General features: G+C 36.6%; 1 protein-coding gene across 1 annotated transcript in view; it reads left to right on the top strand.

Annotated features, from left to right (window-relative positions):
- CNTNAP4 (contactin associated protein family member 4) overlaps positions 1-26345 on the top strand; it is a 235536-nt gene that overhangs the window by 58925 nt on the left and 150266 nt on the right. The window contains exon 3 of the mRNA XM_061456355.1: positions 19232-19425. Coding sequence (XP_061312339.1) covers positions 19232-19425 — 194 coding nt within the window. The remainder of the gene's footprint in view (positions 1-19231; positions 19426-26345) is intronic.

The raw sequence follows: 26345 nt of genomic DNA, 5'->3' as shown, positions 1-26345 counted from the left end.
ATTAGTACATAGTCCTGTGAGTTTATTTTTGAGCTCACTTTAAGACTTTCTCCACGTATTCTTCTCACATTAAGTATTTATGTAGTACTTATGAACAGTCTGATGCAGTTGTACTAAAGCTGTTTAACTGAAGTCCAGTTCAAGTCACAGTGGAGTTCTTTGTCCCAGTCTGTATTTCTCATGTTTGATCAAACTCTTGTATTTCAATATGGAATCTTCAGCTTTCCAATCACCTAAATAAAGAAGATGGAAATAATATGCAAAATAAACTTCCTTACTTTGGTCTGGCAGTGTTAGCCTGTAAATCTCCGCAGCACCAGTACGTCAGTGGTATAGTGCAGGCAGGCCTTTCAGAGTTACCTTACAAATAATACTGATAATTTGTGTGCCCAACTTTATGCATCAGCCACATTTAGTGATTGTTAATGAAGGAAAGGAAAAAAAAACCCTAAACATATTCTTGATGCGTATTTATCATGTGATATGAAGAAAAACCTTATCTAAATCTTGGAAGTGCTAAGGGCATTTGTCAGAGAAAAAAAGGAAATAGAAAAGAAGAGAAAAATAAACCTTGAAACAATTAAAGATTTTGGATTAGTTGTAAGTCTCTGAGGATTTGGAAGCAGAGACTTGTAATTGGGAATAATGGTTAACCTTACGATAAATCATACTACCAAAATTTCAAAAAAAATAATTGTTCCTGCATTTTTTACAAATCAGTGGACTTGAAATACAGATCTGTATGTTTTCCATTTCACGTAACTTAGTAAGGAAGGAAGAACATGTCAGGTCTTGGCAGGCAACACTTGGGCAATCAATGTTCAGAGCTGACATCTGGCTATAAAAGATTCCATTAATATGATCAGCTGAGGGTAGGTTTGTGGTTGATTTTTGGCTCACTTGAAGCCCATTTGTATATTATCCTATTTAGTAAAGCAAAATGTATCTATTAGTGCTAAATTACTTAAGGAATAGGAGTTGAAAGAGGAATTTTAGCTACCAGATCTCTAATTTCTGTGGTTTCTCATAGAATAGGCTGTCAAATAGTCAATAAGGAGAACAAAATTTTTACTATTAAAGACTGAAGTAAAGGCAACATTCAGCCAGGCTGGTCTTCTTCACCACTTGTTCAGTTTTAGGCACATGGGGATTGCCTGCTCCTTCACCTTTAAGATTCCATTCTTGAAGAGCGTTCAGCCTTCCTGGACCTCTTTGTCCTTTAATAATGTTTTCCAAGAGATTCTCTCTAGCAGCATCCAGAAGAGGGTTGTCAACCCTCTGGAAGTTGAAGGGGGTGGTTTTGCTGACTTTCTCCCTGGCTTAAGATCTTCCAGATTTTTCTGTTATTCTGCTTTTCATTTTGCTCTAGCAAAGTTAAAGAAAAGACTGGTCATACAATAAAAAACGGCAGCTAAAAAAAAAACGAATAATTAATAGACTTTTGTGTTAGTTATTAATTAGCAGTTTCACAATCATCTACTTAATAGCAAAGATCACATTCTCTAAACATTAGTTTTCACTATGAAGAAATCTTTATTGTACTGTATCTTCATTCATCTTCTTAGGTAGAAAAAATTTCCTTGTGCGGACGTAAATCTTCAAAACCAAAGTATATAATGTTAACATGTGGGCAAATGTGTTATCTACATCAAGTCTCAGAATTTTCAAGCTCCAAATCTACCTCTCTTAGAGATTGAGTTGTTATTCTTTGGACAGTTTTTAACAACTTTGACCTCAATCCTTGAGTGAATCTTTTCAGACTACAAAGGAGTAAGTTGGCCTTACTAAGTTTAACCATGCCAAGTGCAAGGTCCTGCACCTGTGTTGGAGCAATCCCCGGCACAGCTACAGGCTGGGCAGAGAAGAGATTCAGAGCAGCCCTGCAGACAAGGACTTGGGGGTGTTGGTTGATGAGAAAATGAACATGAGACGGCTTCAGTGTGTGCTGGCAGCCCAGAAAGCCAACCGTATCCTGGGCTGCATCAAAAGGAGCGTGACCAGCAGGTCAAAGGGGGTGATCCTGCCCCTTTACTCTGCTCTTGTGAGATCTCACTTGGAGTATTGTGTGCAGTTCTGGTGTCCTCAACATAAAAAGGACATGGAACTGTTGGAACAAGTTCAGAGGAGGGCCACGAGGATGATCAGGGGACTGTAGCACCTCCTGTATGAAGATAGGCTGAGAAAGTTGGGGCTGTTCAGCCGGGAGAAGACTCTGTGGAGAGCTCATAGCAGCATTGTGGTATCTGAAGGTGGCCTATAGGGATGCTGGGGTTGGTATCTTCATTAGGGACTGTACTGATAGGACAAAGGGTAATGGGTTAAAACTTAAACAGGGGAAGTTCAGATTAGATATAAGGAGGAAATTCTTTACTGTTAGAGTGGTGAGGCACTGGAATGGGCAGCTGCCCAGGGAGGTTGTGAATGCACCATCCCTGGCACTGTTCAAGGCCAGGTTGGAGAGAGCCTTGGTTGACATCGTTTAGTGTGTGGTGTCCCTGCCCATGGCGGTTGGGCTTGGAACTAGATGATCTTGAGGTCCTTTCCAACCCTAACTGTTCTATGATTCTATGAGTCTATGAAATGAGTTCTTGAGTTCATAAATCAATTTACAATTAGTAATCTTTATTTCTTTGCCACCTGGCGTTCATAAATCAAATGATTAATATGCTGTTAAAAGTAAAGGAACTTTAGTTTTAAATATCTATATCTGTATCTATATCTATATGCTTTTCTGCTTTCTGTCAACTTCATTTTTTATGTGTTTATGGTGTGTATGTATGTATATTTTGTGTGTATTTGTATGTGATATCTCTACATACATATATAGATATTATAATCTACTAAAAAAAAAAATCTTAAAAGTATAAAGAGCCAAATTTTAATTGAAAGCAGCCTAGTGTTCCATAACATTTTTGAAATAACAAGACAACCATGAAATCTCTTAGAAATAAAATCAGAGAGAGAAGTCCTACTTCTCATTCAATATTCATCTAGTGAATCTTGGATACCCTGTCATCCAAGATAATGTTTCAGGGTATAGAGTTAGTTAAGCTGCCACATGAATATTTGCACATGGAGAGCAGAACTGCAACACCAGTGCTGTGAGGCATTAGTTTGCTGTTGGAATTAGTAATTGAATAAAAATAGATGCAGACGAAGCACAGATATTATCTGGTGACATTCTGTTGATGGTTATATCAATTTCTTACCTTTTTTTTTCTTTAAAAGAATTTTTATTTCAGCAATTAGCATTTTATTTACTCATGTGTTACAAGAAGTTGAAAATAATTTATAAAGGGGATTTATTTCTAAAGATACAATTATTTAATAGATAATTGCTGATATCAGATTGACTTCTAAGTCATCAGATTCATGCTAAAGCAGTGTCAGTTTACAAAGTTCTTACAAACTAGAAGAGACTGTGTAAGTATTATTTAGTTGAATTGGTTTGGTATTTTGATTGTGTTCCTGTAAAAAAATTATCTGCATTATTTAAAGTCTATAATATTTCTGAAGGAAAAAAGAAATTAGAATCATAGTAGCTCAAAGAAGCTGCTTTTAACAAGAATATTCCTTTTCTGAAGTCTCTGAAAACTTTTCTACACAGCAACTACTGTGATTTATTTATTTTTAGTATATTGTATAGCCTGACTCCAGTAGTTCTGCTCTGTAATGGCTGTCATTAAAAGTAAGAAGCTGTGACGCTCTGAAAAAATGCAATATGAATATGCATAAATGCACAATTTTCAGTGTAAGTAAAGCTTTTAAGTTAAACATAGTTTTATAAATAACACAGCTTAGCCGTGCATTTGTTATACACCAGTTGTCTTAAAACTGAAGCAAATACAAAGTTCCCGAATTTCTCATTTGGCTGTCAAGGTTGGCTGACTTAGTTTCATAAACATTATAATGATATTTTTGAAAATCACAAATTAGGACTAATGTCATTATAATACTCTGGAAAAAAAAAAAAAAAACAAAACAATCCAGATTGCTGAAAAATTAAGTTTTTCTTTGTCATTTGTTCGGAGGACAAAATTTAAGTGAATTCAACTGCACCTTTTCTTCATTGTTAGGTACTTCAGCTAATAAATTTTCTCTTCCAAAGTTGCTTGAGACAATAATAAAACTCTCAAACTGGTGTCCTGGGTTCAGCAGCAGCAGTCATTTTTTCTCTTTCTTAGTAGCTGGTGCAGTGCTGTGTTTTTTACTTTCAACCTGGGAACAGAGCTGATAACACCAATGTTTTTAGTTGCTGCTCAGTAATGTTTACTCTGACCAAGGACTTTGTGAGTCTCATGCTCTGCCAAGGAAGAGGGGAAGCCAGGAGGAAGCAGAGACAGGACACATGACCCAGACTAGCCAAAGGTATTCCATACCACAGCACGTCATGCCCACTATATAAACTGGGGGGAGTTACCCAGAAGGGCTAGATCAGTGCTTGGGTAGGGTTGGGTATTGGTCAGTGGGTGGTGAGCAGCTGTATTCTCTTCTCTTGTTATTTCCTTTATCATTATTATTATTGGTGGTAGCAGTATTGGTTTTGTGTTGTACCTTAGTTACTGGACTGTTCTTATCTCAACCCGTGGGAGTTACATTCTTTCGATTCTCCTCCCCATCCCTGTGGGAGCAGGGGGAGGAAGGGGGGGAGTGAGCAAATGGCTGTATGGTTCTGGGTTGCCAGCTGGGCTTACATCACGACATCTGGTAATATTTATAGCTTTTATAATTTAACCATTTAACTAACAAAGATGTTATGTTCCATTTCTGATAATCAAGCCAGATGTGATTATATTTGCTGACGTGAGATTCCATTAGCTTAGCTCAGCTGCATTTCCCCTCTGCTATTTTTCTAGCCATCACAGTTATACCCTTAGTCTTTATGTCACAAAACTCAGTCAGGAGTAGATGCTGTTTGTACCTCTCTAATTTAAAATATCCAAACCTCTTCTTCCTCATGAGAGCTTATTTTCAAATCCTGTGGTGAAGGATTGATGTGAGAATCCATAAATTCTGAAAAACACAGATGTTACAGAAATACACAAACCTAGAAATTCCCTTGGGCTTGTTGAGTAATAATGTAGTTTATTTTTCATCCTTTTTATAAAAGAATGGGGATACTAAGACACAGAAGGTAAATGAGTCAGTGGATTGGTTAAATAGTGGCTTTCTGAAAGCACCATGCTAAATTGCTGTATCAACATTTTAACATTTAGGTCAATATGGGAAAGTTTACTGAAAACTAAATACAATGGCTTAAGGAGAGTTCTGCTAACTTTCCAGCTGAGGATCTGGCATAGTGTGTCTATAGATACCAATTAACGAATTGTTATATAACCTTGGAATTACTAAAAAAATTCTGTTGACTGACACGTAGTTGAATTATTAATATGTACATATTCTAAGTAAGTATCGCATGACCTATGATTGCATAAGTGAACAGAATGCTGGGAGTGATAACTGGACAAACTAAGGAAATAGTGTTTATGTAGGGGACATTGCTTTTACCTGGTTTGATTTCATCCTTTTATGTGTTTGTCAGGTTAAGTAGCTCACAAATGTAGATGTATACCAATAGAACTTCACATGTGCATGCATATTGCAGCACTTGAAAGTACCATACCCAGAGCCAAAATGGAATAAGACTAGCTATTTGAGCTGACTTATAGAGTATTTGTCAGTCCATTGTAGAATATTCATATTTTTCCACATAAGCACAAATAGGCTATAAGCACCAGGAGGATGACGCTGCACTTGTTCTCTTACGTAAAAGTCATGTTCTTTTTGTGTATGTCGTATCTGCATGCAGGCCAGTAGCCAGATGGAATAGGCCAGTATTCTCCTTCTGCTAGCTGTAGTAATTTATACACACAATAATGGAAATAGAGCTTTTCCATTTTAAATACACACTTTGAGTATTTTTGCTTGGAAACTACAGGTGTCAGTATTTTACTGTTCACTTTGCTGTACTAAATGCATTATGTTTTATGTGATAAAACAGGTGCCAAAGGAAGTGAATCACCATTTCCAGTGTTGAATAGAATTTTCTGAAGTCCCACCATCAGAAAGTGAGATTAAAGTAGTGATAAAAATGATAGACACAAACATGTTCATCTGTTCAGAGATACTGCCCTGCTTATTCTCTGGCAGAGTGTACAAACATATCACTCATGCTAAGTACAACTGGAGAAGGTCTTTCTAGCTTTATATTAGAACTGGGTGATAAATATCAGGGGGATTTAAGATTTAGTTTGATATTATTTCTGAATTTGTTGCCATTGTTTTTACAGTTCTCTGATATTGCTGTTTAACAGTGTCCAAAGCAGTGTTCAGTTCCTCAAAATAAATACAAGAGCGTATGAAAGATTACTCTTATTTTTGTTTGCAGTAGGGTTAAAATTGACTGTGTCAGTCCGCTCTTAATAAATTCAGTATTTTTTAAAATCAGTATTTTCTACTAAAATGCAGATGTTTGAGAAGTCAGAAACACAAGTCATAAATGAATGCCTGGATCAGAGAAATATAAGTATACATATTTGGACTTTTTAATGTAATTCACATCACTGAAGACTGTAGCTTCAGTTGGGAAATTTAATTTAATTACCCCAGAAAACAATATGAGAACACTGTCACAGTGGCATTTGTTTGAAATATTCACAGGTATTCTTGTGTCGCACATACCGAGTCCAGCTAGTCAGTACAAAATATAATTAATCTTATATATATAATTAATTATAATTAATAAATTATATCTATAATTATAATTATAGATATAATAAATTTTGCTTGCCTAGTCTTTAAATGCTATGACCATAGTTAATAAAATATTGGGATGGTACACTAGTGTGAGCAGCTGTCCGTGAAAAAGAATAAAGTTTGATGTCGTTTGATAGTTTGGTTTTATCTGGGTTTTTTCGTTTTTATCACATCTGAGAGAATGAAAGGAAAACAAAAAACAAACAACCCAAACCAGAAAGAAAATAAAAGATTAAAAGTTTTATAAGTGAATAAATTGCAGTTTAAATATAAAATCATCTTTATCTATGTAAAACCACTTTTGGCTGTGAAAGCTATGGCTAATTATCATTGCTAGATTTATATTGCAAGACAGCAGGGTAGCATTTTGGGTAAAACTACTGAAAAGGAGTAACAAATATACCTTGTTCGGTGAAAGCTGCTACGTAAAGAGCATATAAACATTTATTAACCTAAAAGTTGTTTAACTTTATCAAACTGTGCTGAACAGTGCATTAGAGTTAGTTATGCTCTTATTCTGTTTTGTTGCAACAAGTATTAATACAATAAATGCATATTTTATGTTTCCACTCCATTTAGTTTATATTTAATAACAGAATCTTGACTATACAATTAGAAATTACATCAGTACAGAATTCTAAATGAAAATTCTTCGTAAAGTCAGCTGTGTAATGAAAGATGGTGGCAATGAGATATTTCTATTTTTGTTGTCCCCAGCAAGTTTTCTGTGCATCATCCACCTATGAACAAAATGACCTCCTCAGACAAAATTTACAACGTTAGGGTGTGCAATCCCCACTTTGCTGATGAAGAAGAGAGAGAAGATTAAGGATGAAATGTAATGATTCAAGCTTCATACACAGTAGGATTTGCAAATACAGCCTACTAAATTCAGATAGAGACTAGAGAAAGAAAAGAGAACAGCACTACTGCAGGAGTGCATTTTTCTAAGAATGAAACAATCTCCCAGATTGACTCCTGGCTTAGTTTCAGTCTTGAGTAATTGTCAGCATACGTGGCAAAAAAGCAGTACGCGTTCAAGTTATGTGGAACTCCTGGTTCCTACTAAGGGAGGGAGTTTGCTGATGATTATCAAAGAAAAGAATATGGTAACAACCAAGAATGATGAAAATTTTGCAATGAATAAATGCCCTTCCAAAATACTTTGAAGTATTGTCTGTGAAGAGCAAGAACTGCTTTCCTAGCAGGACTCTTTTGAAGGGTATTTTTCTAGTACCTGCCTTCTGCTGGGGGGGGAGGAAAAAATCCCATTTTAATACATGGTAGGAATGGCTCAGTATCAGAGTATATCCTAAACATTATAGCTTTATTACAATATTTCTAAATAAAAGTGTCTATTTAAATGAAAGTATGATCTACTTTCAAATAATACAGTACAGTTTTACTTATGTGAAAGGATTTGACTCAAACTTGGGCTTTCCAGTACCTACAAAACATTTTGCCTATTGTATGCCACTGGTTCGTAGCACTTTGTGGTATAACGGTGATGAAAAAATCTGAAGAAAAAATACTGGCTTTGGTAATCTTTGATTTATTGCCAATAAGCTCTCCTTTTGATAAACTGTGGCAGTCACCTTTTAAAAAAATATCTCCCTAGATATATATACATAATGATCAACTGAGAAGAAATGTCTTCAAAGCCTTCTAAAGATGGAACTTAAAGTGGAATTCACTGACTGACTGACTCACTCAGTCACTCATCTAAATTACTGTTAACACAGAAGAAGGGGGGGTGAAATATAGTTAGACACATTCTTCTACACTGCTCTATGAAGCTAGAACAAATGTCATTATTAATACAATTTCCCAGAGGCTTTCTGTCGCAATGAATCCCATCCAAAATGTCTCTGAAACATCTCTTGACATAGTAACTGCTACTTGTCATAAATTATTATTAAAACCTAACATTCATTTTGTAATACCTGCTACAATTTTGAAATTTAAGATCCTTACATGTTAAATATTCTGGCAGCTGAAAAAATAGATGCAATTGCACCTTTTATTCTAAGATCATATCTGTTTTCTTCATTGATACTCAGGTTCAAAAAGGTAGATCTTCCTACAGCAGTAAGTTTATTCTGCCTTCGAGGCCACTGAAGTAGCTGTTCCACCCACCTCCCTTAAAAGAAAGTCTGCCTGACCTCCCTTAAAAGAAAGTCTGCCTGACTGAAGCATTCATACAGTTCTTTTTATGTTCTGCTAGCTGAAAAATCCCTGAAATTTTTCATTAGTTCTCATTTCCACTGAGAAAGTTTTGCATGCCATCTATGAAATACAACTTCCTTACGTGGATAAACTAACAATGCATGCCATCTATGAAATACAACTTCCTTACGTGGATAAACTAACAAATACATGTTATTTCTATATTTATTCCTGGAAATTACTCAGATAAATTCCTCTCATTCTTCATATTTTAAGAAGCAAGACTTCTTCACTAATTTCTTGACAGCAAAAGTACCTTCAGTTTTTCAGAATCAGATGCCATTCGTGTGGGACTTTTCAGTCTTTATTCAAACAATGCATCTCATGAAATATTCCTGAGTGAGTAGTTCTGCTTTTTTGTTTGCTTGGGTTTTTTGGGGGGGTTTGTACGCTTTTCCCAAATACTGGGCCTTCAGAAATGCATCTTGTGCTTGTTCTCATTTTTTAAAACTTGGCTAAGATCTCCCCTAACAGTACAGAGAATGTTGGCTTATCTGTTAGGAAAGAATGGGTGGTACTAAAGACCTTCAGAGTTTGTACAGCCCCCCAAAATCCAATTTTGTTTTAGTATAGGGAAATAAACATTTTTTCCTAAAAGAAGGTACCATTCAGAAAGACTTCTTAAAGGGGAAATAATTCTTTGATTGCTTGGAATCTATACAAGATTTCATTCTATGTTTCTGTTGAGGACTTAGTACCTAATACTGATTAACCTATCTTTGTCAGTTTGTAATATATGAACAGAAGACCAGAAAACAGCTAAGCAATGCCTAAAATTGGGAGTAGTTCTTAATTTTACCAGTCCTTAATAGTTGATATTAGATAGGAAATGATGAAGACATTGAGTGGTTTCCTGTGGAATCCAGTTATTCGAGGATGCTGAACCATGACATTGTCCTGAAAGATACCCGTGGAGTCTTTGTATACACTGTTGAAGTGGCAGGTCAAAACTGTTTTTAGTCTCCTCCAAATGAGTAATAAATCCCTTTCATGCAGAAATTGCTTACTAGAACTCTTAGATCTCATTGACTATTCAAAGACTCCTGTTTTAGTAATCTCTAAATAAAGAGGTATTTTTTCTTACAATTTAGCTGAATACATCTGCTCACCAGTTTAAAATAACAAGGAGAGGAGACTGCAGAGATAAAAACATTGAGATTGTTCTATCTGGGACCAGTTAATCATTGGCTTTAGGACTGACTATTTTGTATGATAGTTTTAAGTATAAGCTTGTGAATATGAGAAAAAAAATTACTTCTGAAAATAAACTCATAGGAAGCAATAAAATTTTCCTTAGATCAAAGGAAAGAGACTGTGCAGAAATTTTATATATGGAGTACTTCATACAAAGCTGTATTTTGACCTAACAGTCTGTCTCTGCCTCCTTCTATCTGTGTTCAAAGGTCTCTCATTCTCTTCTTAGTTCTACTTGCCACAGTTTATCCATGTTTTAAAATTTTGATGCTTATGCTCATGTCTTTCATCACTGAGTTATGACTCAGAACAGCATTACTGCAATTGCTTTTGCATACCCTTTCTGACAAACTGGCTAAGTTGTGATTTACACTGTTCGACTTCTTTGGCTGAAGTTCAGGTTCTTCCTGATAACTACTTTTTTGGTATTTTGCTAGTGTATAAATTGGGGGTTCTAATTGCATGAGTTTGCAGGAGAACTAAAATCTAGAAGATAAAGGTTTGATCCCAGCATTCTTTTTACCAATTCTGTTACTTGAGAGGATTTTCTAAGAGGGTTCTAGCATGGTAACAATTCATCAATACCATTTGTCAGGTCTGACTCCCTAATTTACATCCCTGTCATCAGTGTCATCAGTGGATTTTAAGAGAAGAAAACCCTTGCACTGTTTACTACAATTTTATAGTTCTCCATTTGTGAAAGAGGATGCCTTGATTTTCAGCTTAGAAAAGAAATAATGTCAGATTTTGGTATTTTATGGATTGGGATGCTTTAAAACACTTCATTTGACTTTTCTAATCCAAGGAAGACTTGTCAATTACGTAATGCATGTAGAAAATCTGCTTTGTAATACATGCAGCCATATTTATCCCTGGTGTAACTTTATTGACTTCAAATTAAAATAATTTTCTGTTAAATGATCCATATGGGAAATACATAGCTTGATTAATCAAAGGAAAACATCTTTTATAATGCGTGTTAGTTTAAATCTGGATTTTTACTTACATTTCTTGGATAGACTGAAAGTGGTGTAAATTGTGATTCTGGCTAAATGCTATAATAAGCTGCATATGATGAAGTAATGTGAATGCACATGTGTGAACTGTGTTTTGGTTTACATAACCACATAGTCAATGGGAGCCATAGAACAGGCTAAACAAGTAGGAGGATTCTATTCATACAAAGGAGGACTCTTTATATCAGTTTCTATTCTGTATAGTACAGAGTTTTTAAAATCAAGCAAAAGAAGCCTGGCATGGTGGTAGCTACAGAGAACAGTTTGGAAAGCTTAAGCATTACCTAATAAATTTTCTGCAGCAAGGTCAAGTTTTAAACGTGATATAACCCTCCAAAATCCACTGTAAGAATACTCAGGTATTTTCTGTCATGGATTTGAGGTTTTGGGTCTTTTTCCTTAGTCATTTCTTGGTTTGTTTTTTTGTAGCTATTTACTAACTTTGTTATTTTTATCTACTTTCAATGTCTCAATGATAATGGTATCATCACCCTTGTGAAGCTAAGGAACCATGAAAACGCATGCTCTTTAAAACGCATGTCCTAGCAGACAGGAGCCAGGATGAGGAAATAATACCCATTCAGCTTTGTGATGTATTCATATTGGTGGCCATGTGGGAAGGCAGAGGATATGTAACCTGCAGAAACAAGGGAAAAACAATATCATGTAATTTAAACAGTATGGGTAGCACGTAAGATTTCAAATCTATTAATAATCTGAAGGAAAGCAAGTCTTCTCCCATAAATATAGTATCTAAATCCAGGTCAGATTACAGAACTATAATCTTGTTTATATTTTAGCGAATGAACTGACTAAAAAATTGTTGGCTACTGTATGCTAAGTGCTTTAATGAGTAACACCTTATTTAACTTCTGCAGAAAAATATTATGCATTGCATGGGGGAGGGTGCGAAGAACCCCCAATATATTGACAGTATTCACTGACTTGAAAATTAATGTTCCATTATTGTTGAAATAGAAATCAAGAATAATGAATGTTCAATAATATATGAAATATGCATGATTGCTTGGATTTAAAATCCAGAACAAATCAATCAATTTTAATGCATTAAAAATATCAAGAGCTTAGGAAAATTTCACATCATTTAATACTTAGTTTATTTATGACTGTTACATAAAGTGAGGGATTCTGTTTATCCATCCATACAAGAGATGGAATGAAGCTAAACTTTGATTTAATTGCTGCTAGGCTGGATGAAATGTCTCCCAGTAACTATAGATACTCAGTATTAATTTGTCAGCTATCAAGGCAAGCCAGCAATTTGCTACTAAAATGGGACTGAAATACAGAGATTCATTAGTTAAGAAAAAAAGTACTTCAGAAAAAATATGTGCTTGATAGATGTGTTCAGTAAATCAGTGTACTTTAAAGAGAATTACACCCTATATGTAGAAACACATTTTTCAAACATTTAAATTAAAAAAACTACTAAAATAGGAAGATCTAACATTAAACAGAATACAAAGTTTGTATTTATTAATTATATGTGCAACTCTAAGTCATCATGTTCCTCATAAAAATGAAATGTATAATGGTTTTGTTCATGTGGGTTTTTTTGATACCAAGCACTAAACTTTCATGCTTCTGCAGCCTGATTGTAGATTGTTGGTATAGTTCATGCAGCTAATCTCAATATTGGCAAGAGTGAGTGGAAAAAGAAGAAGGTTAAACAGCTCTTGAGAAGAGGTTCAAAACAAAGTATCGCTAGATACAGGTTACCTCCTTTGTGAAAATTATTTTTCTCATTTGCTGTTAGCTCACAGGGGAATATGTTTCTTCAACAGCTGTTAGGAAATGCAGAAAGAGGCAATTGAAGGAAATATGTGCATTACATAAATGATACTGTGAAAAAGAAAAGTTGGTGAATGAAGGTGAAGTCTGCAAAGTCAATCATACAGAAAGTTTAGCGATGACAAAGTAATGTACTTCCTGTAGATCTTAATTTACCCTTATGTTTTCATATATTTTTGTACTGTCTTATGAACACAATATCTGTATCCCCATAGAGACTCTTGAAAACCTCCCCATATCTCCCAGGATAAAACACTGTAAAAAAGACTACAAAGTGCTGGGTGAGGACTGGACGTGTTCTAACAATGTTTCCTTCAGGACTGGGCAAATGTTTCACCTCTGTGATACTGCAGGTAGCAGACAGATACTGGGAGGACATCTGGCTGTTGGACATTCAGACAGGAGAGCTCCAGAAGAGCCTTTGACAGATGAAAGCACCATGTGAAACAGTGGGGAAGTGCTGCAAGAAGCAGTGTTCAGTGGCAAATGCGCAAACCACACCAACCAAGTTGTGGAAGGCAGATGGAGGGACTGTGAGAATGAAGACCTTGCGCCCACTGTAGGAGAGGATCTGGTTTGACGCCATCTTAAGAAGCAGAAAGTGCACAAGGCAATGGGACCTCATGAAATCCATCTGCAGGTCCTGAAGGAGCTGGTGAATGAAGTTGCTAAGCCAGCATGGCTTCAATAAGGGACCAATTTGGTGGCCTTCTATGATGAGGCAGCGGAACTGATGGACAGGGGTAGAGCAGTTGATGTCATCTGCCTGGACTTATGCAAAGCGTTCAACACTGTCTCACATGACATCCTGATCTCTAAATTGGAGAGACATCAATTTTATGGATGGACCACTTGGTGGATAAAGAACTGGCTGGATGGCTCCCTGCAAAGCGTTGTGGTCAATGACTCAATGTCTGGCTGGAGAACAGTAGCGAGTGGTGTCCCTCAGGGATCGGTGTTGGGACGGGGCCTGTTCAACATCTTTGTTGGTGAGATGGACAGTGGGATTGGGTGCGCCCTCAGCAAGTTTGCCGATGACACCAAGCTGTGTGGTTCGGTTGATACACTGGAGGGAAGGAATGCCATCCAGAGGGACCTTGACACACTTGTGAGGTGGGCTGATGCCAACCTCATGAAGTTTAACCATGCCAAGTGCAAGGTCCTACACCTGGGTCGGAGCAGTCCCAGGCACAGCTACAGGTTGGGCAGAGAAGAGATTCAGAGCAGCCCTGTGAAGAAGAACTTGGGGGTGTTGTTTGGTGAGAAACTTAACAGGAGCAGGCAGTGTCTGCTCACAGCCCAGAAAGCCAACCGTATCCTGGGCTGCATCAAAAGGATCGTGACCAGCAGGTTGGAGGAGGTGATCCTGCCCCTCTACTCTGGTCTTGTGAGATCTCACTGGGAGTATTGTGTGCAGGTCTGGTTTCTTCAACATAAAAAAGGACATGGAACTGTTGGAATAAGTCCAGAGGAGGGCCACGAGGATGATCAGGGGATTGGAGTACCTCCTGTATGAAGATAGGCTGAGGAAGTTGGGGCTGTTGAGCCTGGAGAAGAGAAGGCTGGGTGGAGACCTCCTAGCAGCCTTCCAGTAGCTGAAGGTGGCCTACAAGGATGCTGGGGATGGACTCTTCATTAGGGACTGCAGTGATAGAACAAGGAGTAACAGGTTAAAACTTAAACAGGGGAAGTTGAGATTGAATATAAGGAAGAAGTTCTTTACTGTGTGGCTGGTGAAGCACTGGAATGTGTTGCCCAAGGAAGCTGTGAATGCCCCATCCCTGGTGGTGTTCAAGGCCAGGTTGGAGAGAGTCTTGGGTGAGGTGGTTTCATGTGTGGTGTCCCTGCCCATGGCAGTTGGGCTGGAACTTGATGATCTTAAGGTCCTTTCCAACTCTAACTATTCTTTGATTCTATGTTGCAGCTGTGGAATGGTGATTCAGGCTAGGCTATGGCTTCACACAGGCCATTTGAGATATCTTGCTGCTTCTCTTCTATGGCTGTTCTGTATGGGTCTTATGTGGTATTGGTCAGTAGATGGCTGACAGTGTGCTTCTGGGACTGCATCTTTATTGTAATCCTTCAATTCAATTATCCCTGGCATTAGAAACCTCTGTATCTGTGTCTTTCTCTTCTTTCCATGTGATGTAGTGCAGTATAATGGGGTGGAATAGACTACATGGTTGTCTTGCCTTGCAAAATATGGAAAATGTGGTACTAAAGGCAAAAATACATCCCTCACCTGGCATCAGGTGTGTGCCACAGATTGTGTGTGCTACAGATGTGGACTGCCCTGCTTGCGAGTGTGAAGCTTCTTGTTTAATTTTCAAGGCTGGTTGTTCACAAAGTTTTTATTTGCCTAATGCTGCCATGGAGATCTCTACAGCCACTAAAAGAAGAAACAGCACGAACATAAAGATAAGTCTGTGAAGGCTGCAACCGAACAATTGAGTTGCAGCCACAAACCAGGGAGGATGCAGTTTCACTTTGTCTTCCTGAAGAAGTAATTCTAAGGAAAATCTATTTGACCTCCTCTGTTTTAAGGTAAAGCCTGTGAAATATTAGTGGAGCCTTCATAGAAAGTAACTGTGAGTATGTGAGATTTATCAGTGATAAGAGTTTTAACTTGGTTAAATTTGGGAATTGTTAAAGGATGAATATCCTGGTAAATATTTCAGGACCTTTCTTGAATTGAGATTATGGGCCAAATACATTTACTGGTGGTTTTTTATCTGTATTCACACTGATTTTCCATCTTTTATAGTTTTTATAATCCCACCAATTTTCTGTCTGATTTACTAGCTTTGAAGGAATATGCCTTTTGGCACTTCAACCTAATCACACTACAGCCCAACTTCAACCCCAGGAGGCTAACTGACCCCTCATTTTAGTTTAGGATCTACATAATTCACAGGGAGCTGCAAGAATGGTGAATTGAAAAACAATTTGTTTTTCAATTAGTTCATTTGTTCATTTCCACAATGCAAGATGAGATGGTACTGGATGTCAAGGCTGGTGGGTTGGCAGCAGTAAAACGATGCCCGGTCCAATCAAGAGACACAGCAGCCCTGACCCAAATACTACCCTGTTACCTTCCTTTCAGGGAGAAAGCCTTCCTATTGGGTTCTCCTTAACATCTGTTGGCACTGAATAAGTGCTACTGGTATAGATGGGAGTAGATGGGACATGTCAGGGTGGCTGGGTGAAGATGAGTGTAGTACAAATGAAGGCTGCTGCATGCAAATTTTGAGGGGAGCTTCTCAATAAGAAGGAGGAGAATTTAATGAAGAATTGAATTTACCTGAAAGGAAGATGAAGGTTTTTTCCAAGTAGTTTAAACATTGTCTTAAATTGCATCTTGTTAATAATTTTTTGAACTTGTGTTGTAACTGGAAATATGCTATTGTGGATGTACCTGTGTCATGGTTTGAACCCAGCCAGACAGCTCATTCACTCACTCCCCCCCTTCTTGCCCTCCCCCTACTCCCAGAGGAACGGAGAGGAGAATCAAGAATCGAAAAGAATGTGACTCCCACGGGCTGAGATAAGAACAGTTTAGTAACTAAGGTATAACAGAGATCACTACTGCTACCACCAGTAATAATAATGATAAAGGAAATAACAAGGGAAGAGAATACAGCATCTCACCACCAGCCGACCGATAACTCGCCGCCCCCTTCCCAGCCCGACCAAGCACCAGCCAATACCTCCTCCAACCCTGCAGCCCTTCCGGCTAACTCCCAGATACATCCTGGGCATGACGTGCTGTGGTATGGAATACCTCTTTGGTTGGTTCAGGTCAGGTGTCCTGTCTCTGCTTCCTCCTGGCTTCCCCTCCTCCCTGGCAGAGCATGAGGCTCACAAAGTCCTTGGCCAGACCAAAACATCATTGTTACCAGCTCTGTTCCCAGGCCAAAAGTCAAAACACAGCACTGCACCGGCTACCAAGAAGGAGAAAAATGACTTCTACTGCTCACCCCAGGACAACCTGTTTTCAGGGGAGAGGCTGAATGGGCCACATTTCTCTGAGAGTGCTGCTTGAGAAAACCTAGATGCCCCAGTGACATCTTCTCAGATAGCAAGCTTGTGATAGGCTTGGTTTTGCAGGCTTGGTTTTGCAGTAGCAAATGCATTATTGGAAATACATTAGTGATGGGTGTAATATAAAAAGCATGTGGTGGGGAGTAGTGTTAATGAGGCTCTTTCACTTCAGAAAGTAAATGAAAACATCTAAAGCATATGTCACAGAGCAAGGATGGGCTGGCTGAGGTCAGCTGTGGTTCTGAGCCCAGGGACAGGGCATAGGGGGAGGACCCATGGGAGACTGAGCAGGGCTACTAAATACTTAGTGCCCTCGGGGCACTTATGATGTTTCAGGAAGATAATGGAAAGATCAGGGAAAAGATAAACCAATAGCTGCTGAGTAGGAGGCCAGTGACCAGTTTAGAAAAGGAAACTCACATGCTCTCACTGAGGACTACATTAATATATTTATTATTTTATCCAGGGCTGTTTGTTATGGTTGGTTATCTCTCTGTGTTTTGGGTAAAAGGAAAAATTAAAAAAAAAAAGATGAAAAAGAAAAAAAAACACCAAAATTTGCCATCTAGTGCTAAATGAAGTACATTTGAAATCTGGATTTATTTTATTTTTTTTTAAATCTCTTTTGTCTTTACATTGCTGCTGAGTATGAAGAATTGGAGAACTGGTAGAATAGTTTCTTAAAGAATAATAAACTGTCATGAAAAATTGAAAAGTCAAACTTTCTATTTTAAAGAAATAGACACTTTTTCACCTAGTGATATACTTTTCATTAAGAAAACATAAAAGAATGTGGATAACCTTGCCTCTGTATATATTGGGAATTTAGTGTGTATTTTCACTGAATTCCTATCTTAGGTAATGCTGTATTCTTTGCTTCTTGTTCTTCATTTTCAGAGATGTGCCTGTATTTCTTCTGTTAGATGTAGCCAGTTACATGTTCATCTAAGGAAGAAAGTATTCTCTATCAGAACTTACATTTATTAGAGACAGTTCAAATTTTGAAGGAATCTGTCTTCAGAGACTGCTAATTCTTGCCCATTTAACCAACTTGCATGTGCAAACATTTGGGTGATTTGGGTTGTGTGATGTGACTGTCCCTTCAGAATTGTTTTGTATTTTTTTAATATAAAATATATGTATATGTGTATATATAAAAAAAAGTTGATATTTATTGGGAAAAGACATAGCTGGGATAGAATAATTGCCTTTAAGTGACTTCTGAGACTAATAGATCTTCTGTAATTAGTTTGCTAAATAATTATACCACTAATTTTGATTAAGTGAAAAGTCAAAGCCCCACTCAGCTACAGTTTCCATGAAAAATGGGTTAATAAAGAAACCACATAAAATTCATGTGTAGAAAATGCTATAGATATATCCTGGACCTGATATCTGCTTTCAGGAAGAAATTTCTGAAAGGAGAAATTCAGTAGGAATTAAGGTAAAATATCTCAAATTATTTGAGAAGTACATGTTACACTGTAATTAGCTTATAAATGTTCAGACAAAATAATTGCCACATACATGGTGCTTTATGCATTTCTCTGAGCTATTTCCCCTTACCTTGCTCTGTAGAATGAACCTCGCTTTTTGTAGCTTAGGAACTTCTATATTATTTCCCATTTTATTTTTATATGACAGTTTTAAATCCCTAAGTAATAATTCTTTTTTCTTTTTTTTTTTCTAAAGGAGATAATGTTAAAAACTTGACCGTGAACAGAAGTAAACAGATGTGATGTTTTATTTATGAACTGTTATGTATTTAAAGCCTATACAATCATAAGATTGGATTGAAATTGTCTATTTCCACACAATATACTGTTTATTGATTGTGGGAACTAGATATATCTGCTTTTCTTGTTCTGGATCTGTGTGCTTTAAGAAATTTTCAAGGTGTCTTTGTGTGAGTTTGGCTAATTAGATCCAAATTTGTGCTCACAAAATGAAACTTTTACCATTTGTTGTTACCCCATTCTCTAATAAGACCTACTAGGTGCCAGCCATGTGTGAATGCTTAAAAATTCTGCAAAATGTTGTCATAACCCAACATTTTTTACTCACAAGATTGTCTGCCCTTTCACTAGATGAGGTTCTAAATGATTAATTCATTTTTGCATATACAAGTTTTCTATTCATTTTGTTCTTTTAAGAATACATTTCAATCTTTTTCATTCTTTTTTAAGGTGCTGGTGGCTGGTCTCCTCTTGTGTCCAATAAATATCAGTGGCTTCAGATTGATCTTGGTGAAAGAACTGAGATTACTGCTGTTGCTACTCAAGGTGGTTATGGGAGCTCCGACTGGGTAACAAGCTACCTTCTGATGTTTAGTGATAGTGGACGAAACTGGAAGCAGTATTGTCAAGAAGAAAGCATTTGGGTATGTTCTTTCAATAATGAGAATTAAGTTCCTGCAGTACTGATTACAGTGTGTTAATTTTGACTTTTTAATTAGGAAAAAAAAAAACCCAAACCCTTCTTTATTTTTTTCTAGACCATTTAATCTGATTGTAAAAAATAAATCAAGTAACAGTTTATTTAAAAATCCCAGTTTATTTAAAAAACAGTTAATATTAAGCAATATTTAATTTTAGATCTTTGGATCCAAAATTAAATTTGGATCAGAATCTGGTTTCTGATACTGCAAGCCATTTCTTTCCCTATTAGCTTTGTAGCTAACGATAATAATTAATAATCCTTTCTACGATCATCACTAATTATTCACCTGCATACTGTTGTGAGCAAAGGATACACAAAACCTGACAGACGATGTCCAAAATCTACATGAAAAAATAAATTATACAGTTCCAGACCAGAACTGCATCTTTCCCTGATCCCCAGTGATTAGCAGCTTGGACTGAACATTGTTATTATATTGGAAGAATATTGGTACTTGTGGCCTACATGTTTACCCTGTTACTTCTGTCCTTCATATAAAAAGATGATTAGTTTTTTAACTTTACTAACATTCAGGCTTCAGTTGTTTCTTGCTACAGTTAAATATTATGTTAAAATATATTTTATTTTATGCATTTTATGATGACTTTTTATTTAAAATGTTCTTGCTACTGCTACTGTCAAACCCCGTCCATGGGGTGAGATTACACTGCGTCTTATTTTTTTCATAATTATCCTCCTTTTTGAATTTATTACTCTGTTTCAGATTGTGTTTTCATAACAAAAAGAAAAAAATGATTTTTTTAATCCGTATGGCTGTGGGAAGTGAAAAAAGAAAAACAATCTTCCAAATGTAAATGAGCATTAGCAGATACAATATTGTCTTTGCCTATCTTCAGACAGACTGATAAAATAAATCTGAGAGGTAGAGCTGCTTTATCTCCTTAGAAAGAGCTTTTTTGAAATCCCATCTTGGTATTGCAAACAGTGATGTAGATACTTCCTGAATATTGCTACCAGTAAAATATATATTAAAAAAAAATAATTGTTAAATGCTGATACAGACACTGGGTTAAGGATGTTGTTAGATATGTAGGATTCAATTCCATTATCTGAAGCTTAATAAAAAATACATTATTTTAATGATTGCAGTGCAGATTGGAGGCATGGCTTGCAGGCACTGATGCATAATTCAAGGATGTAAACCATCAAATTCAGGGATAGTCCATTGATCTCTTTTATGTATCTTTAGGAGTTGTGCTTCTAGGGGAATGTATTTTCTGCTTTCTAGCCTAATGTATAGATGTAGTCTTGAAATTAAACTTTTAAATCTCTATTTATTCTATAGATTTTCTTTGACTGTTACCTGTTTATGTTAAGCCTTCTTAACTGAAGTCCCTAAGTTCATTTCAGGCAAGAACACCTCACATTTTATGATACCTACTGTGTTATTTCTATCCTTTTTATAACTGACTCATTGCCTAACATACCAGAGGTAATGTTTTTTCCTTTTTTTTTTTTTTTTGACCACTACCATGCCTTAGAATGATGGAAAATGCTTGATTTTGAAGGTCCTGTATAGTTTAAGTACTTCAGAAATATAATTCAGAAGAATTCTGAAGTATAAGTGCTTCAGAGTTCTCTTCTCTATGTAATGATTTGCACTCATTCTCTGCTTAAATAGAAAGATTACTTACCTTCTGTACAGTTTCACAGCTCCATACTTTTTATTTTCCTTTTCAGAAGTTAGTTTTGAATTGTGTTTGTCATTTTATGACTTACCCTAATTTAATATTCTGAATTTCCTGTTATAAATAAAGCTGATCGGAGTTTTTTCACTCAGTGTAAATTTTTTATAACTGAGATGCAAAGACAACTATCCAGTCATCTGCAGAGTATCTAATTATAAAAACTCTCTTCATAGTCTCTGAAAAGAGTAGTGTTTTCTAAGGCTAGTTCTTCTGACCGTAGATATCTGTGTTAGGTTGAAATGAATCGTGCAATTATCTCCACCATCTATAAAATGCTTCATTGCCTGCTGGTGATGAATTTCGATGTAGATATTCTGAATTAGGTGAGATTAAGCCTATCCCCTCTTGTGGCTGCTAAATATGGTTTGTTTTCACTACTCTGCATATTAGGAATTAGTTTAGAAGGAATCATGGTGACCTTAGTCTTAACCCAGGCAATACACCTTGATCTTACTCTTCTTATTGTTTATTGATGCCCTAAATGTATGCCTCACTTGCTATCTTATACCTGTAAGGAGTTTATCTTTCATGTAGATTTTATTTATTGTTTAAAATCCTTTTAATTACTAAAGATACTTTTTTAAAGGCTAATTCTATTACTGTTACTAGGACTTCTCTTGTACAATAAGTATTTGCGAGTGTAGTTAGGTATAGGTAATTTTAGTAGTTTTTCCTTAGTTCGACAAAAAAAATCTATTTGCACCCTCATTTTGTTTTCTGTCCTCACTGACATGACTATTACTATTTTTTCAAAAGTTATTTCTAAGTATTTTCTGGACTGTTCTTGATAATTATGTAAAGACTTTTTTTTCAGGCAGAACTTCCTGGGATCAATATCAACATCTTACTAAGTTTGCAGAGTTCTGGTCAAGATATAATTCTAAAGCAAAATAGTTGTTATTAATGATGAAATGCATATTTGTGGACATCAGTTTTTTCCTCTGAGAAGGATTAATTTAACAATTACTATTTTGATTATATAAAATTTTATGAATGTTGAATGATTTGTTGTGCATGCCTTGCTATTCATGTTCCAAATTTCCTTCCTATAGGAATTGGGGAATTAGAGCTTATTGGAAACTTCCTATGCTATAAAATGACTCACCATTATGCAAACTTTCAGGTTAAGGAATAACGAATCACAACCATTCCTCCCCCTTGGAATAAAATCAGTCACTGTTCTTCATCATTATCTGTTTCACTGTAAAAGCAAAAGTCTGTACCTATATGTTACTTTGCTGGACTTCTGTTAATTACTACTTTGAACCAAAACAATTTTCTACTGATTCTTCTTGCAGTCAATGGCATAGATAATTTAAATGGGTGCTCTATCACTACATTTTCCCTAAACATAAATTCCAGCTGTTGTGACCAGTACACAGACTGGCTTGTCACTCTTTCTGTTGCTACTTACAGAAAATAAACTACCTTTTAATCTATGAATTAAAATAGGGCAGATGGTGGTAATTTCAACATGGTTCTGATGTGGCTAGGTTTGTTGTAATATGTTCATCATTCACTTTTCATGCATTTTCGGCAAAAAAACTCCCAACAGAACAGTCTTAACTGCTCAATTCAACTGTGTAACTCAAGGATACGTTAACAACTTAGCTACAACTGACTTCTGTCTTTGTGTAACTTCCTCAAAGACAAAATTATCACAGGGTTTGTCAGATTCCATAATTTGTGTAAAAACTTCAAATGTATAAAGTGGTTAAAAAATATTTGCAGCTTTAAATTTTTAAATTCTTTGCGTAAAGTGTAATAGCATAAGGCAAGCAAATGGTATTTTACTTTCGGATGTTGATTAAAAATCCTCTGCATCTTGTGCAGAATGTGTGTTTTAAATTAAAAAAAAAAAAAAAAAAAAAAGAAACTGTATCCTGAAATTGTAAAACATACTATAATCGAATTGGTTTATCTTAGAAATGTTCTGTTTCAGGAAGGTTTGTTAAAATAACAGTAGGAACAGCTATGGCATCACTATTGTCCATAACATTGGATATATAAAAGCAAGAGCTACTGACTAGAAGAACAGGTAGAAGAAAAAGAGAGTGAAAAACGGGGTTATCAAAATCTGTGCAGGCTAGAAGTAAATTTTCTGGCAATATTGAATTAAAATAAAGATTTTCAGGATCTGAAAGTGAGAGAGTTCAGTTTAACGGCACATACAGAAATCTGCTTTGTCATGCTAGCTTAAGATGATAGTTTCAAGGCTTTCACCTTTAGCAGTTTGAGTGTTATGAAGGTAAATATAAAATGTGCTGCTTCTTATAGAGTATGTGGACTGGTATTACATAAGCTTTTGTAGTCTTTTGTAGTCTTTTCTTCCTTATTTCACCATTATCGTAATTATAGTAAACCTGACATATTTTTCCTAATATATATATCTTTATTTTTAAAAAGCAAGTATTTTTTTTCCAGATCCATTTAGATGGTTATGGTGCATATCCATACAGAGTGTGGTAGGTTGACCTTGGTTGGATGCTAGCTGCCCACCAAAGCTGCTCTATGACTCCCCCTCCTCAGCTGGACAGGAGAGAGAAAATATAAGGCTTATGGGTCAAAATAAGGACAGGGAGAAGTCATTTAGCAGTTACTGCAATAGGCAAAACAGACTCGACTTGGGGAAATAAGTAATTTCAGTAATTACCGATCAAGTCAGAATAGGGTAATAGGAAAGAAAACTAAATCTTAAAAACAGCTTCCCCCCACCTCCCTTCTTCCCACACTTAAATTACTCATATTTTTCCCTGCTTCCTCCCCCAGGAGCTTCAGGGGGATGGAGGTTGTGGTCAGATTGCCACACATTGTTTCTGCCTCTCATTTCTCCTCAGGAAAGTTCTCATATCTTACTGCAGGGTCCCATGGGAGACAGTCCTCTGTGAGTTTCTCCAAAGTAAGTCCTTCCCACAGGCTGCAGTTCTTCATGAACTGTTCCACCATGGGTCCCTTCCATGGGTGCAGTCCTTGAAGAACAGACTGCTCCGGTGTAGGTCCCTTCCATGGGGTGCATCCTTCAGGAATAGACTGCTCCAGTGTGAGTCCCTCATGGTGTCACAAGTCTTGCAGCAAACCTACTCCAGTGCAGGTTCCTCTCTCCACAGGGCCACAGGTCCTGCTGGAGGCCTGTTCCACTGTGGGCTTCCCATGGGGTCACAGCCTCCTTTGGGTGTCTTCCTGCTCCAAAGTGCAGTCCTCCATGGGCTGCAGGTGGGTATCTGCTCCACTGTGGACCTCCATGGGCTACAGGGGCACAGTCTGCCTCATCATGGTCTGCACCATGCTGCAGTGGAATCTCTGCTCTGGTGCCTGGAACACCTCTCCCTTCTTCACTAACCTTGTCTGCAGAGCTGTTTCTTTCACATATTCTCACTCCCTTCTCCAGCTGCAATGACTCTTTGTGCAGTAACTCTTTCCCCTTCTTAAATGTGGTATCAGGGAGACACTACCACCATTGCTGATGGGTTTGTCCTTGACCAGCAGTGGGTTTGTCTTGGAGATGGCTGGCATTGGCCCTATGCACATGGGCAAAGCTTTGAGCAGTATCTCACAGAAGCCATCCCTGTAGCCCTGCTAGTACAAAAACCTTGCCATTCAAGCCCAATACATAGTGTTACCTATTTCTTCCAATAAAGCTTTTCTGTCAGAAAAATATAGTTATGGCAAAAAAAAATAATTTACATTCTGTGTAGCAGAATTGACTTGTTTCACATCTTAAGGTAGCATAAATGTTGGGGGGGGGGTTGTTGTGTGTATTTTAGGGGTGGTATGTTTCTGAGTAAGACATGAGAAGTGGAAGTAGGTAGTATTATCTTCCATTGAACCCAAGATAGGTCCAAACAAGAATATGAAATCATTTGAGATAAGAAACATGAGGTTCAGTGAAAAAGGGTCAGATACTGAATCATTTATTGGATTCAAACATTTGAAAAGTTTGCTTAGCCTGTTATTTAATGGGAGGAGAAGAATACAGGAAGGTGAATAATTCATAACTAATATTTTATTCAACAAATGTTTGCATTTTCTTCCTCAGAACTGTCTGTTAGGGCGTGATTTACATAAATGAATCTGCTATTTTCAAATAATTTGTAAATACTGCTTTTAGAAATAGTTCACATTCAGCTTGCTACAATATTCATGAATATGTCCTGGCAGCTTTCAGTATGTACACAGACCACAATGATATGTTTAAATTCCCCAGCTAAGTAACCGTAAGTGTTAAGTTCAGAGCTTCATGAGTAAATGTTCAGAATAATGAATTTGAAACTAATTTTCCAGAAGAATTCTGTACTAATTTCATGACACCATGGTGAATATATTTACGGTACCCCATGAACTAGAAAATTGTGGGTAGCAAAAACAAATGATATATTAAAATTGGTTAAAATAATTTAATTTAAAAAATATTGTGACTGATCACTTTTAATGTCTGTGTAGTTATACGGGAAATTAAATCCCAGCATCTCAGTACTGTTAATCTTCTGGATATTTCTAGTAACACCTGATTTCTTGCCTTCCTCTTTGGTTCCACAGCCGCTTATTATCATTTGTAATTATCAGAAATAGTACTTTGAACAACATTTTCAGAGCTCTTTGGTTGCTTGTTAAGCAACATCTCTTCCTAGAAACCAAAAAAAAAATTTTGATGCATATGCATGCATACATCCACGCTTACAAATGCAGAGATATATTCCATGATAGGAAACTGACTGATACAGATTCTAATAAAGAGAAATTGCATAAAAATATACCTTATATATCTCTATAATTGAGGGAAATATGAGTAGATTTATGTCAAGTAATACTACTCAAACAATGTTTCTGCCACGGTTTGTATGCTGAAGAAGCTTAAAAGTATGAAGTTGGAACTCGAAAAGACAAACAGATCATAGAATCACAAAGTCTCAGAATCACAGAATTGTTTATGATAGAAAAGACCTTTAAGATCATCAAGTCAAACTGTTAGCCTAGCACTAACAATTCCACCACTTAACTGTGCCCCTAACTGCCACATTTGCACACCTTTGAAAACCTCCAGGGGCGGAGATTCAGCCACTTCCATGAGCAGTCTGTTCCAATGCTTGATTACCCTTTCATTAAAAACATTTCTCTTATATAATAAGATCATAGAATCATAGGATAGTTAAGG

Source organism: Pezoporus flaviventris, unplaced genomic scaffold, assembly GCF_033815535.1.
Source record: "Pezoporus flaviventris isolate CSIRO_AGI_PZ_B2104156 unplaced genomic scaffold, CSIRO_AGI_Pfla_v1 ptg000022l, whole genome shotgun sequence".
Lineage (NCBI taxonomy): Eukaryota > Metazoa > Chordata > Aves > Psittaciformes > Psittacidae > Pezoporus > Pezoporus flaviventris.
The sequence above is the reverse complement of the archived record's forward strand: the minus strand, read 5'-3'. Positions and strand labels throughout refer to the sequence as shown.